The sequence below is a fragment of the Xyrauchen texanus genome, chromosome 11, assembly GCF_025860055.1.
Source record: "Xyrauchen texanus isolate HMW12.3.18 chromosome 11, RBS_HiC_50CHRs, whole genome shotgun sequence".
In the NCBI taxonomy this organism is placed as follows: Eukaryota; Metazoa; Chordata; class Actinopteri; order Cypriniformes; family Catostomidae; genus Xyrauchen; species Xyrauchen texanus.
The window spans coordinates 41,457,466-41,472,272 of record NC_068286.1 but is presented as its reverse complement, the minus strand read 5'-3'; the positions used below and the strand labels follow the sequence as shown (position 1 = coordinate 41,472,272).

General features: G+C 37.3%; 1 protein-coding gene and 1 pseudogene across 7 annotated transcripts in view; one reads left to right on the top strand and one right to left on the bottom strand.

Annotated features, from left to right (window-relative positions):
• Nucleotides 1-251: 251 nt before the first annotated feature.
• Nucleotides 252-5,842, top strand: LOC127651362 (acid ceramidase-like; annotated as a pseudogene).
• A 200-nt stretch (nucleotides 5,843-6,042) lies between these two features.
• The window catches only part of LOC127651745 (pericentriolar material 1 protein-like), a 44,029-nt gene continuing 35,264 nt past the window's right edge, over nucleotides 6,043-14,807 (bottom strand). For all 7 annotated transcript variants that reach the window (XM_052137727.1, XM_052137733.1, XM_052137731.1 and 4 more), the window contains 7 exons: nucleotides 14,661-14,781; nucleotides 10,521-10,672; nucleotides 10,360-10,429; nucleotides 10,073-10,251; nucleotides 9,854-9,949; nucleotides 7,387-7,510; nucleotides 6,043-6,996 (listed from right to left, as the gene is read on the bottom strand). In XM_052137727.1, the coding sequence (XP_051993687.1) occupies nucleotides 6,971-6,996; nucleotides 7,387-7,510; nucleotides 9,854-9,949; nucleotides 10,073-10,251; nucleotides 10,360-10,429; nucleotides 10,521-10,672; nucleotides 14,661-14,781 (768 nt within the window). In that variant the 3' untranslated portion in view covers nucleotides 6,043-6,970. The remainder of the gene's footprint in view (nucleotides 6,997-7,386; nucleotides 7,511-9,853; nucleotides 9,950-10,072; nucleotides 10,252-10,359; nucleotides 10,430-10,520; nucleotides 10,673-14,660; nucleotides 14,782-14,807) is intronic.

Genomic DNA, 14,807 nt, shown 5'->3' with positions numbered 1-14,807 from the left:
TTCTTTTCTGTTTACATCATATAACTCTTCTAAAATGTACCTCATACATTCCCATCTTAAGGGACTTTGTTCCCTTCTCACTCAAAGCGCTTGTGCTTGTTAAAGTGACGTGCTGTCAAAGCAACCATGTTAAGTTCCGTTTGCTTACGAAGGCCATTTAAACGAGAATTGTTTTAAGGAGTATGCTCTGTATTCATAGGACGCATCCTACCAAGCATGCAGCCTTCGAAACAAGACACAGCTCCTAAACAATGCTTTGTAAGAGAAGGGCAGATGTACGTCATAGTTATGAAAATTTGTATTATTAAGCTAGCTACACTATATGGCCATTAAAGAAATAGTTCACCCAAAAATGAAAATGCTCTCATTATTTACTCACCCTCATGCCACCTCATGTGTATGACTTTCTTTCTTCTGCTGAACACAAGAAAGGATTTTTTGAAAAATGTCTCAGCTCTGTAGGTCCATACAATGCAAGTGAATAGTGACCACAACTTTGAAGTTCCAAAAATAAGTACCACTAATAAGTGGTAAGAACAGATCAAAATATAACTCCTTTTTCACTATAAATCTTGACATCAGCAGTCTCCAAGGTGATCACATTTTGAAGCTTGATTATATTTCCTTGCACCATCTAGTGCTCTGTGCGTGGGTCACCTTGCCTTACCCTTTCAATGAAGAGATCAGAGGAATTGCATCAGCTTCTAATGTGCCTATGGGTATGCAGTAACTTAAAGGGGTCATGATGTGAGGAATTACATTTTCCTTGATCTTTTCTCATGTTATAGTTCATTGTACTACAAGAACATACTGTAAGTTTCAGAACTCAAAACTTCCTCCTTACTGCAAAAAGAGCATTTGTTGAAACTAACCTGCCACAATCACTCATTCTCCACTTCCTCCACATTGTGATGTCACACTATGGTACACATTTGCATTTAACCGCCTCCACAACAACACATCAATGCCTTCCTCACCTTATTACTTCTGTCGCCCCATCCAGCAGCACTGAGCAGTGAGATGGCAAGGAGAGAGTAGGTCAGTCAAGAGCAGAGAGACGATCATAACTGTGGGCATTTACTGTCAAGTCTTAAAGGAGAAGCAGCACCAAAACAGAGTGTTTCTGACAGAGGGTCAGAATGAAGTTGGAAAATTATCATGTTTTGTAAAAAGAAACTTTTACAGGAACATATTCAACCGGGGCTGCATTTCCCTAAAGCATTGTATTGGCATTGCTGCCAATGGTTCTACGATCTACTTAGCTTACGCTTTTGGGAAACACAGCTCTGGTCTCACAGAATGAACTTTACTCTATACACATGTTTGCAAGCTGATTTGTATGTGCCACTTTCCACGTTTTGCTGCAGTTTCCTGGAGAAGTGAACACTAGAGGTGCTACAACAACTGTGTTTTAATCATTGTCACACAAATCACGAGTACAATAGCTGATTTTGATTTTAATAAAACATATTTTATTTATATATTTTCACTATATTACTCACCCCTGCTTTTTTATGATTTCAAAACTTTTTACTTTAATGTATGATTTGAAAAACTAAATATTTTCACACTTGTATTACAGACCCACATACATATTCACTATATATTCCTGTCTTCAGCTTGCTTGGTAGTTCACCTGATATAGCGTTGGACTTTGGCTAGACTTGAACCGTGGCCATTGCGCACAATGATGCATGAAAATGAAAGAGGCATAGAAGTGCCAAAAAGTAACCTAGTTGCCTCAGTGAATAATTTTTATTTTTTTATTTTTTCAACTTTACATTTGAAAACACTATCGGTTAGGGTAAGGATGTCTGTTTTGTTAAACTCTCATTTATGTTTTCACTATTGGTTAGGTTAAGTATAAAGTTTTAGGTAAGGGAGGTATGTTTTGCAAAAACGTGGCCATGCTCAAGTAAATTTAATGAGACCGGCCTGAACATATTAAAATAATAAAAAAGGCATGTCAAGAAACTTAAATCACATTTTAATCACACATCAACCCACATGCTCTCTCTTTAAAAGAGGCAAGGTTGTGCTCTTCAACATCATTTATGAGGTTTTCAACGGATGATGAAATAATGGTGTGCAAGCCAAGATCACATTAATGTTTGAGAGATTGTTCAGTTCAGAATGATATGATTGGTAGAGAATTTCGATCTGATATTTTGCCATATAGGTCAGTGTGTTTGTTTTTTAGACATGTCCATTAAGATATTTCCACCTGTTTAATGCAGGTAATCTTATTCATGCAAGGAACCTGGACTTTGGATTTTTCATGAGGTGAGTTCAGCGAGAACATATTCGGCTTTTGTTTTGAACCTGCAGACTGATTTTGTTGTTGCCTGAATGTTCCTTTGCATTTGTGCAGCATCATGTTTTTACCTCTTTTACAAATGAACTCATTTTTAGAACTGCTGTCCTAGTCTCATAAAAAAAAGTGTTGTTGTTTCCTGTGGTAACCCCTGCTCACAAATGGGACATCACAGAGAAGCTGAAGTCCATGGTTGTAAATATTGCCTTTAGACAAAACAACCACACCATCTTCAAGTCCACCAATTTCGCTGCATATGTGGGCATGCTGATTGGTATTCGTCCGGTAAGGACAGAGCTCAACTTAGGGTGAGTAATGACTAGAAATAGGATATAAATAACTTCTGCCTTCTTGTGATGATAAACTTCTCGTCATGCAAAACCCGTATGATTTTCTCTCTTCGTGGCACACAAAAGTTGGAGTCAGGGACTGACAGCCTGTCACATAGAAAAAGATGCAATGAAAATGAAGTTTGTCAGTCCTTATGCCCAACATTCTGCCTTAAAGTCTTCCTGTGTTCCATGGATGAAAGAAAATCAAACTGGTTTGAAACAATATGTGTGACCAAATGATGATATAAGTCTCCTTTCTGGGTGAACTGTTCTTTGAAGTTTAAAGCTGAATGTAGAATGAGGTTCAACATTAAGATAACAAGATCCAGGATGACCTTTCATCTCGATTGTTTTTTATTTAACTTCTGCAGTTAAACAGGAAGTGAATTCATAAAAGAGAATCTTGAAAACTTGGATAGTTTGTCAGCTATCCCATTGCCTCAGTCTGTGACTTTTCTCTCTTTGTAGCACACATTAACTCTCACTATGAATGAGCAATTCAGTCTGGATAGAGAGAACATCAGTGAGCCTGTGCTCTTTTATTCTACAGGCTTGGGAGATGTTTCCCGAGTCATATGGCATTTTCAGAAATATGTGCAAGCATCCCAAGCGGTTTAAGACACATTTAATTTCCCTAGCAGCCTGCAGGCCTAATCCGGCCCATTTGAAATTTTTAAGTGGCCCATGTGAGGTTTTCAGTTGTTGTAGGATCTGTTCACACCTAATGTGTTTTGTGTCTGTTTGCATTGTTTTACAATTGTTTTGCCTGACTAGTGCAAGTTTACATCGCTCCATGTCCTGATGTTTTACAGTGTCTCGTCCCAAGAGTGCTGCATTTCTTAGACACTTTTAGAGGTTGAGCTACAAATAATCATCTTTATCTGTCATTTTGATGGATTGGGAAGATTAAAGAACTAAAAGATTTTTGTAGATTTAGATAAAAGCATTAGTATCATTCTGATGTACTCTCTTATGGACCCATTTAATATTGCACTTTTTAGCTGTAGATTTTTAGTTTTTGTAAAAAATATAATTATTTATTTTCATAATTTCCTGCTGGTAATTCTGTTACTCGTGGTAAAAAAAAAATAATAAAAGCTATAAAAAGAATGTTTTATTTATATGGTGAACAAATATTATAGGCCTACTATAACAATATCTGATAGAGGTTTTTCATTTAAAAAGTAATCTGGCTTGGTCCACATGCCCCAAAGTTTTATTTCCAGCTGGCCTACTTGTCAATGAAGTTGAATGGCCCTGGTTTAATTATTTAGGAAGGTGTTTAGGAGAATCCTAGCCAACACAGAATGTTCCCCTAATGGTAGTTTATGGTTCACATTTGGTTATTTGTTTGGGAACCAATTCCTAACATTCTTGGGTTTTAACGAACATTTCCAGAACTTCCTGGGAACCAAAAGTTGTCAGCTGGAATGCAATTTAGTTTTAGTGTGAGTAATGGCATGGTGTGAATTACAGAGATCTTGGAGTGGATCCTGGGAAAGAGAGATGGCATGAGATGATTCCTGATTCGTTCTGTTCTGGAGAACGCCACCACGTAGATTACAGAGGAAAAATTAGCAAAACTTGCTTTGCATATTTGAGTAACATTTACTTAAAGCTTGTGTATATACAATGCATTCTGATGTACTTGAAGCATTGTAAAGGTATTCATAATTATAATACACATTCCAATGGATTATTTCTATCCGTAAATAATCATAGTTATAATCAATTACAATACACACCTATTCATGGTTATTCCTTTTAAGTGTATATTGCATTATAACAATATGAATGAAATATAGATATAACACATGAAACTGGGTGTTGATCATGGGATTAATGTATAAAACGAATTGGTATTAAAATGTGTCATATCTCTGGTTACAATATTCACGTGACCATATAATGGATTATGATGATCAGTTGATAAGGTGTATTATAAAGCATTTGGAATACATTTATAATGCATTATACAGTATATACTGCACAGGTTTCAATTAAAGTGTTAAACTGGATGAATGAGGGTATTAAAAATTTTGAAAATCCTTTAAATACAAAACAAAAGCAAAGATAAATCTAACTCTCTTTAGTTGGTTAAGATGATGATGATGATATGCATATTGCTGTTGTTTTCCCTTAGTTATGAGAATGGCAAGACACTGTTGTCTGACACTAAACTGCTGTATACAGCCTATTTTATCCTTGTAGGAAATCAGAAAGGTCAGGCCTGCATTATTACCAGATCCAGAACACAGCATCAGTCCCCTAGAGTGAGCCTTACATTACCCACTTGCTGCACTCATGCATTTCGATTTAAGTAATGGAATAAAATCAACATTTATGGGTAAAATACATTTAGAAAATATTTTCAGCAGGTGGGTAAGTATGGACTTGAGGTAAAAAATCATTGCAAATGTGCAGCCATATGCACTCTGTCAGACAACTGATTAAAACATCCAGCATATTTAGTTTTATTTACTGATACTGCAGTCGGTGCCATTATCAGTGACACATTTTCATCATTTTGCTAGGCAATTGAAACTTTTTCTTTCATTCAGATGACTATAACTGGATTAAAAATGGTCTCTAATACATTACAGCATTCGTTCTAATGTGCTTGAATTTGTTGTTTTTATGTATTTGCGGCTCAATGTGAAGAATGGCAGGTGGTATGTGTTGGAGAATAACTATGACCACTGGAAAGAGCCTCTATTTTTGAATGACCACAGAAAATCTGCTGTGAAATGCATCAATCAGACTACACAGGCTGTGAGTTATGTTAACCCTTATGCAACACTTCAGTAAAACATTGGAGTTAAAACTGGAACGTTTGCATTTATACCCTATTCTCTTTCAGAATGTCTCCATCAATACGGTCTATGATGTCCTCTCCACCAAGCCAGTCCTTAATAATGTTATAGTTAATAATGTAATAATTAGGTTCATCACTTAATTACAGTCCATTATTTCCCAGTAATTTTTGCATGTTTTATAGCTTGTATGGCTTTTTAACTCTGCCCTTTGTTTTGCTGTGCAGTTGACCACATCCACTACTCTTATGGCTGTGTCTAAGGGATCATTGGAGTCTTTTATCTGTGACTGCCCCAACCCCTGCATGCCATGGAGATTGACTCCATTGAGACTATCTGCATTACTAGAATGTTTGTCTGCACATTTGGGAAGATCATCATAACATCTAACCGTTTAATTAAAACATCTTAGATGTTTAAGGCTTTAAAATATATTTTTTTAATTGGTCGATTGTTTTTGTATATGTTTTATTTGTAACATCTTAACTTAACACTAGTGCCTCTTAGCTACAAAAATTGAAATGAATATTTGTGTACTAAAGCAGTATACAAATCTATGAAACAGCACAAAGAGCGTCAATGAACTGTATATAATTGTCATGGGAATATTGATCAAAATAAATAGCATTAATGAACTAAATATTTGCCAAATTAAAACCATTCTGCCAAAGCCAGCTTTTTTCGTCTTTTTTTAAAGAGCCATCACTAAAGGAAAAAGGAAAAAAAATCAATGTTTTATTTGTTTTTAAATCTCAATCTAAACATTGGAGAGTTACATACGGTGAAATGGGTTGAGAACCCATGCAATGGCCAACATGCCTTTAAAAAAGGTAAAAATAAAAGCAAGAAAAAACATTTAAAAGAGAGTGCTGTAAGGTAAAGCATCAATCCTCTGGAAAAGGGGAAATAGAACATTGAGACATCAATGCTAGTATGTGATTCAGCTTTAACCATTAAAAATTTCATTGTGCATACTGGGTCATGTCAAATACACTTCTGTAGGGTTTTTTCAAATGTATTTCAAAATTTGTTCTGAATTAGAGGAACAAACTTCTATTGCCCCGTTTAATCGCATTGGCAAGAACTGTCAGATTGTCTGGGAAGGCATCCCATATAGAAACGCAAAAAAAGCCAAAACCATGCCAAACGTAGGAACACAAAAAACGTTTTGCATCCCTTAAACTAGCCTTTGAAGGACCTGTGAGAGGCCTGGCTAAAGAAAAGCACAGAAATTTACTTACAGACTACAGAACAGCTAAAAGACTGAGCCCCTTCCAAATATCATCTCCAACATTCTCCATATAACAATTAGAATGAATCTACCCTGTACAAGTAGAGAGGCCTCTTAATCATCTCTTGAACTGTTAGATAAACACCTGCTGACAGGCTAAGAGACCAAGACTTAGCCTAGCTGCTGTTGCCAAGTAATCTTAAGGTATTAAGCTCATTATACAGTAATTTTGCATGAATGATGGTTTGTAGTGCTATAAGCCAGATCAAAAAGGCCATTCTCATGCACTCTGGGCTCCAATGGTTTCTGAAAGCAAAAATAAATATAGTGATTTACAAAGCATTGTAAGCACAAGAAAAGTCCTTCTATCAAAGGGATCTGCCAATACGGATATCACTTGGCAAAATACTGCATTGATAATGTACAGCTTTGAATTTGAATATTCAATGCATTACAAAACTAACACATTACTGCATACTGTATGTGTAATAATATATATATATATATATATATATAAATAAATACACACACACACACATATATACACACACAGTGTTTTGATTCATCCTGACTAGTGAGCAAGTCAAAAGCTGACTTCACATTTTTCAAATATGAAATTTAGAGAGTATGTTTTGAGAGTTAAGTGACTTCAGGGTGGGCATAGCTTAAGGTTTGAGTGAAGTTCTATAGACTTACCAGGCTCTTTGAGTGCTTGAGAATTTCCCACCAGTCCAGTATGGCCTTCTGTATTTCCATTCAGAATTTCAGCTGTCAAGTTATTATTTTGCTGCTCTTCTGAGATCCTCTTACAAAGTTGTTCCTGTACATGAAAAGCAAATGTTTAAAAATGGAAACAAAATGTATCAGGCATTTCAAATAGTTGTCAAGCAATATGGGTTTTACAATGGCTGATGCTGATACCATTATCTAGATTAGGATGGCCGATATGCATACACAGGGCTCTACGCTAACTTTTTTCTCAAGGAGTACATGTGCTCCTAAATGAAAAAATTTAGGAGCACACCAAAAAATTTAGGAGCACAGTGAAAATTTTATAAAGAGTTTATTAACAAACAATTTATTACATACATATTTATACTGCGTGTATGAGTGTGTGCGCATGTACTAAGGGACACACATCTGTGGAACAGCACATACCACCCAAATCACACATTGAACCCATGCCTACTAGAATCAAAAGGATATCAGTTGTCCAGCTGCTTTTGTATGTTGACCGTCTGGCATACTTAGAGGTCAGCCAGCGATCTCTCATTATGTCTGCAATTTGACTGATCATCTCCGCACATTGTCGTATGTGGGATTAATGTAAACTCCTTTTTGTGGTGGAGTCTGATAAGTGGCCTAAATTTGACGAAAGGTTCTTCTTCTTTCACAATAAAGTATGCGCTGTTTATCTTTATTTTCAGCTGCTTCCACTTCTCCTCCTCAGAGTGCAGCACTTGCCTCCTCAAGGCTGCTGACACCAAGCTTGATGGTTTCTCCTGTCTCATCCAGAGCACTGGATATGCCGCCATGAGATGTTATGATTCGCTATACTATCTCTTTTCAGATTAGCGATGGGCATCCCGGCTCTTTTCGTAATTGGCGTTAAAACAATTCTAATAAAATTATTAAATGAAATTATACTCTACCTTAACCACAATGTATTTAAAAATGCATTGATTTGTTATGAAAATTAATGCCATTAAACAATTGCATTTAAAGTATAACTTATTGTATATAAACAAAGTGCATATAAATCTAACCATTCAAAACGAATACAATCTGAACAGCATAATAGACAGGGCCACCGCTGGCCAAATTGATGCCCTACGCATGATATGAGCGTGAAGCGATCGTCTGTATTCTGCAACTGTTTCGGGTAACAAAATAACATATAGCGAGTGAGTAAGGGCAGCCGGTGGACTTTCTGGTGCCATCCTATGGTAAGATGGTGCGCCCCTAGGGAATTGATGCCCTACGCAAACTGCGTAGTATGCATGTAGGTAGCGGTGGTACTGATAATAGAATAATGCACCATATCAAAGAAAAATAAATAATTTGCAAAACTGCAGCATCCCACAAATCGAAATAAATGTAAAAAAGAAGGATGTTATTTCACGTGTGCATTTAAAGTATAACTTTTCAATGTATATAAACAAAGTGCATATAAATGTAACAATTCAAATACAATCTGAACGTTGGCTCCGCCCTCCCTCACGCATCTTTGGTTCATTGGTTGACACTGCGTGTCTGATTGACAGGAACAACAGGTGAGACTTTTAGTCTGAGCGGACAGTCAGAACTAATGTGTGCGCTTGAGCATTGAGGCCTATATTATTTAATTTGTTTTTTCGTTATCTTTAAATCTTTTGATTATTTGTATCTTAATTTGTTTTTAAATATTTGTATAAATAGATTCTGATGTGCTAACAACATTCACCTACAAGAGCCGAATCGATCGCAAACGACCCATCACTATTTCAGATGCCTGTTTCCTGACACGAAGGACGAGATGCCCACCTGTTTCTGCCCTCTACAATATTTGCAGAACATGACGTTGTTTTCGAACTCTAGCCATGGGAACATTTTGAGCCAATTTGCATTTAATCTATATGTTCTCCCTCCACCGGCTACAGTGGACGTTGAACTGACAGCTGGGGTCACGGTAGCTTCGCTAACATTGTTTTCAGCATCCCTAAATTTAGCCATCTCAGGTAAACCTTGTGAAGAGAATTCATTAGTTGAAACTTGCGAATCCCCCTCGCCAAATCCCTTTCTCCTCGTCTCTTTTTCGCTTAAAATAAAATGCGATATATACCGCCTATACCGCTACTTTTTTTCCATTGTTCACCTTTCTCTCCCTGACTGGACGGCGTCATCCCAGAAAACTCTACTGTGGTTGGCACAAGCCGCTTGTGGAACGTGGGTCTTGTCATTTTTTTTTTAATTATCTTAAAAAGGGGGGAGGGGGTTACGTTTGTAATCTTTATTCGCACACTGTGCGAATAAATTTTCCAGTTCGCACATGTCTATTTTTAGGGGCAAATGCGAGTGAAATACTCGCACTGTAGAGCCCTGATACAGTAATACAAAAAATATAAAAATAATCTATTCAACCATCCTGGGCCATCCTTATTTGAGAGATCACACAAACCTTTACCTCACACAGAACAGACATTTGAAGAGGAAGATCCTCCACCTTCACAAAATCTTCCTCATCTGATCTATTCTGGCTAGTGTTTCCAGATCCAGCCTCCTATATTTAATCAAATAAATGCACACAGGCCAACACTCAGTAACTTACTATCAATAGAAAGATAAATAGTTTTTTCAAAATGATATGTGTTATTGTGTGTGGGTGTGAGAAAGAGAGACATACATCTATGTTGATCATGACTGGTGAGTCTGTGTCAGGGCTGGTTGTATCCGACCCCTGAGCAGTGTTTTGGTGCGGAGAGGCAGTACAGCCCTCCTCCTTCTCTCTCTCTCCTCCTGAAGCAGTTTCTGCCTCCTCAAGAGCCTGAAAAGTGTCTCTGGATTCAGACTGCATGCTTTTCACTGGTTGAAAACAGAATAGACAAAGTGGGAAGGTCCCCCCCCCAAAAAAAAACTTGTTAAGTCCCATTTTTATACTAATGAACATTACAGAAAAATTGTTTGGCATACCTTGGCTGTTTTGTGAGCTTTCTAGGTCTGATTTGGTTTCCCAGGTGACTTCGTTTTGTAAAATTGAGCACTGGAAGAACACAAAAGGTCATGATTTGTCTCTTTGTAATCTGTCTGTGGCATTTCTGGTTATTTGTTTTCTTATGTGCCTGTTAACCCACCGGTTTCTGTTCATTAGTGTTGTCCATGCTGGCTTGAAGTGATGTCTGCACCTCTACATGTCCAGCTTCAAACTCCTCCAACTCCTCCAATTCATTTTCATCCTCTCCACTGCCATAGTTACACAGAGCTTGTGTCTCTGCTTTAGACAGGCCTGAAAAAAAGAGCAGCGCACACACACACACGCATACCATCAAATAGATTACAGAACAGATTCTTATCCAAGGCAAACACACTGAAGAACATTTACTGCATATAGGTGATAAGACAGCCAACCTCCAACAAACACTCAAATAGTCGCATAGACTTTGTATGCAGTATTGTGCAAAAGTCTCATATTAGATGTTTCACAAAAACATTTGTCTTAAAATGGTTCATTTATTTCTTATATCTTCTGCTTTAGTGTGTCAATATCAAACATGAATTTTAGACTTTCAAACATTCCTTTTGCAAACAGAATAGAAGTAAAACAAGGAGTCCTGAAACAGCCACCACAGAGCCCATTACTCAAGATCAATGAGTCAGTCTGGGATATCATGGAAGAGACAAAAGCAATTGAGGGTGCTTTCACACTTGGTTTGATAACTTGGAATGAAACCAAGTTTGTTTCCTCCCCCTCCCCCTGCTGGTCTCTGTTCACATAATGTTTTTTGGGTCCAAACCATGGTCCGATTACATCATCAACGTGAGTACAATTGGCAGCTGTTTAATTACCACTGCAACTAGGTAACAACTCAAGAAGACATCATTGTGTTAAGTGAAGAATTACATTTTGTCTCTTTGGATTTACCATGAAAACTTGGAATGCACAGAACAACACTTGTGTTTGTCTCCCACGGATGCATTGAATGTGCAATGATGTGATGAATATTAGCGTTTGTCTGCTGCGAGCATAATACCATAATAATTGTGATCAGGAGCCTGCAAAGATGCAAATTAACATCATCATAACCAGTTCACTTCCACGATTTGGTATTATTATGTTCATATCAGCAGCGAACCGTACTGGAGATCACATGAACCGAACCCCAGACCACCTTTTCAAGTGGACCTGAGTGCGGTTTGCAGGTGCGCACCAGAGTTCGGAAAATGGCATTCACATTATCCAAATGAACCATCTTTGACATCATTCTAGTGTGAAAGCACCCTGAACCAGCCTAAATACAAATAACTACAGCAAGTTCTCCAAGATGCTTGGAGCAGCCAGTCTGCAAACAACCTGTGCACCTAGGAAAATTGGTGCGCACACCAAATATTTATTTCGTTTTATGTTTTCTGTACTTTTGTATGTAGTCAATAGACAATTAAAAATTATTCATGGGATTATTTTTGAAAACATCCTCACTATACGACATTTTTATACAACTGCCTAAAAAACACATACACCATACCATACCAACTTTATTTGTTAAGCACTTTACAACAACCAAAGTTGACCAAAGTGCTGTACAGAAAAATATACATAAACATATGTACAATTAATAACCATACAATAAAAACATTCAAAGTAACAAATACAATCAAGTAAATAAAGTCGACATCTTACTAGGTGTCAAAAGCCATAGAGAAAAGATGGGTTTTAAGAAGGGTTTTAAAAACAGATAAAGAACAGGCCTGCTTAACATGCAAAGGCAGATCATTCCATAGTCTAGGTGCAGACACAGCAAAGGCACGGTCCCCTCTGAGCTTACGCTTAGTTTTAGGCACAGTCAGGGGCAGCTGATCATCTGACCTGAGAGCGCGGACGGGTTTATAAGAGTGTAGAAGCTCAGAGAGGTATGGCGGGGCAAGACCATTTAATGATTTAAAAGCAAATAACAGAATTTTGAAATGGATCCTAAATTGAATAGGCAGCCAATGTAATGAAGCTAAAATAGGGGAAATGTGCTCATGCTAAAATAGGGGAAATGTGCTCACACACACACACACACACACACACACACACACACACACACACACACACACACACACACACACACACACTCATGTTGTGTTTCCATGTTTTATTGGGACTTTCCATAGACATAATGGTTTTTATACTGTACAAACTTTATATTCTATCCCCTAAACCTAACCCTACCCCTAAACCTAACCCTCACAGAAAACATTCTGCATTTTTACATTTTCAAAAAACATAATTTAGTATGATTTATAAGCTGTTTTCCTCATGGGGACCGACAAAATGTCCCCACAAGGTCATAAATTTCGGGTTTAACTATCCTTATGGGGACATTTGGTACCCACAAAGTGATAAATACGACGCACGCACGACGCACGCACGCACGCACGCACGCACACGCACACACACACACACACACACACACACACACACACACACACACAAGCTGATCCCACAAAAGCTCAATGGGGTTAAGATCCATAAAATTATCCGTTTTCCAATTATCCGTTATCCAATGTCTGTTTCTTTGACCACTCTAACCCTTTCTTTTTGTTTTTCTGTTTCAAAAGTGGCTATTTCTTTGCAATTCTTCCCATAAGGCCTGCACCTCTGAGTCTTCTCTTTACTGTTGTACATGAAACTGGTGTTGAGTGGGTAGAATTCAATGAAGCTGTCAGCTGAGGACATGTGAAGCATCAATTTCTCAAACTAGAGACTCTGATGTACTTATCCTCTTGTTTAGTTGCACATCTGGCCTTCCACATCTCTTTCGGTCCTTGTTAGAGCCAGTCACCCTTTGTCTTTGAATAATGTAGTGTACACCTTTGTATGAAATCTTGGCAATTTCAAGCATCGTATTGCCTTCATTCCTCAAAACAATGTTTGAATGACAAGTTTCTAGAGAAAGCCATTTCTTTTTTGCCATTTTTGACCTAATATTGACCTTAATACATGCCAGTCTATTGCATACTGTGGCAATTCAAAACAAAGACAATGTTAAGCTTCAGTTAATTAACCAAATAGCTTTCAACTGTAAAAAACAAAAACAAAACCAAAAAAAAAAAAAGGTGTATCTGTCACCAATTTTATTGCTAAAAGCCATGATTTAATACAGGCTTTTTAACTTTTTTCTACACAACTCGAGTGCCTTGGAATATTTTTTTTGAGCTCAATTATCCCAAGCAACCAAAGAGCACCGAGATTTTACACCCTGTGCGGCACTTCTTTTGCATTCTTTGCTGTGATAGCTTTCAACTGTGTTTGATATAATGCAAGTGATTTTCTAGTACCAAATTAGCAATTTAGCATGATTTCTCAAGGATAAGGTGTTGGAGTGATGGCTGCTGGAAATGGGGTCTGTCTAGATTTGATAAAAAAATGACTTCTTTCAAATAGTTATGGTGCTGTTTTTTACATCAGTAAAGTCCTGACTATACTTTGTGATCAGCTGAATGCCACTTTGGTGAATTAAAGTATCCAATTTCCTTCCAAACAGCAAAATCTGTACATTATTCCAAACTTTTGGTCGCCAGTGATAAATAAAAAATGTCCCATTCTGATGGTTGTAAACATTAACTGAAGCTCCTAATCCATATCTGCTTGATTTTATGCACTGCAGCCACACGATTAGCTGATCAGATAATTGCATGAACGATTGTTGGAGCGAGACGGGCGAGTATTTCTGTAACAGCTGATCTCCTGAGATTTTCATACACAAAATCTCTAGAATTTACTCAGAATTGTGCCAAAAACAAATAACATCCAGTGAGTGGCAGTTGTGTGGATGGAATTCTTGTTGATGAGAGAAGTCAACAGAGAATGGCCAGACTGGTGTGAATGACAAAGTCTATGGTAACTCAGATAACTGCTCCATTCAATTGTGGTAAGAAGCACTCACAACTGAATAACATGCAAACTAAATATTTATCTTATTAAATTGCAGCTTTTGCAGTTAAATAATCACTAGGACATAATGTGATTTTAATTTGTGGGCTGAATGTTTATGTAATGACATTCGTAAGTCAGATGGTATTGTTTTTTTTGGTATAAGAGCATTTTTACGAGTATGAGTAGCAGTACGTGAGTGCAGTATTGGACCAGATACCATTATCGGGACATCCCTAGTATAAAGTGTTTTAAGTATATAGTATTAACTATAGAGAGACTAAATTGTGGATATAAAGATTTTATCCACTTATGTTCCAGAAAAAGTACAAATTGTCTATAATGGAAATTAACTCACTTATAGAAAGAGGCAGTCCATCTCCCTCCTCTTCCTCCATTTCAGATGCTTCACTGCTCTGTGCATCTTTCTCCTTCTCTTTCTTATGGGTTACTCCTGCCTGCTCTGTCTCATCCTGATCCTTAGAAATTAATCAACGTTAAGCCA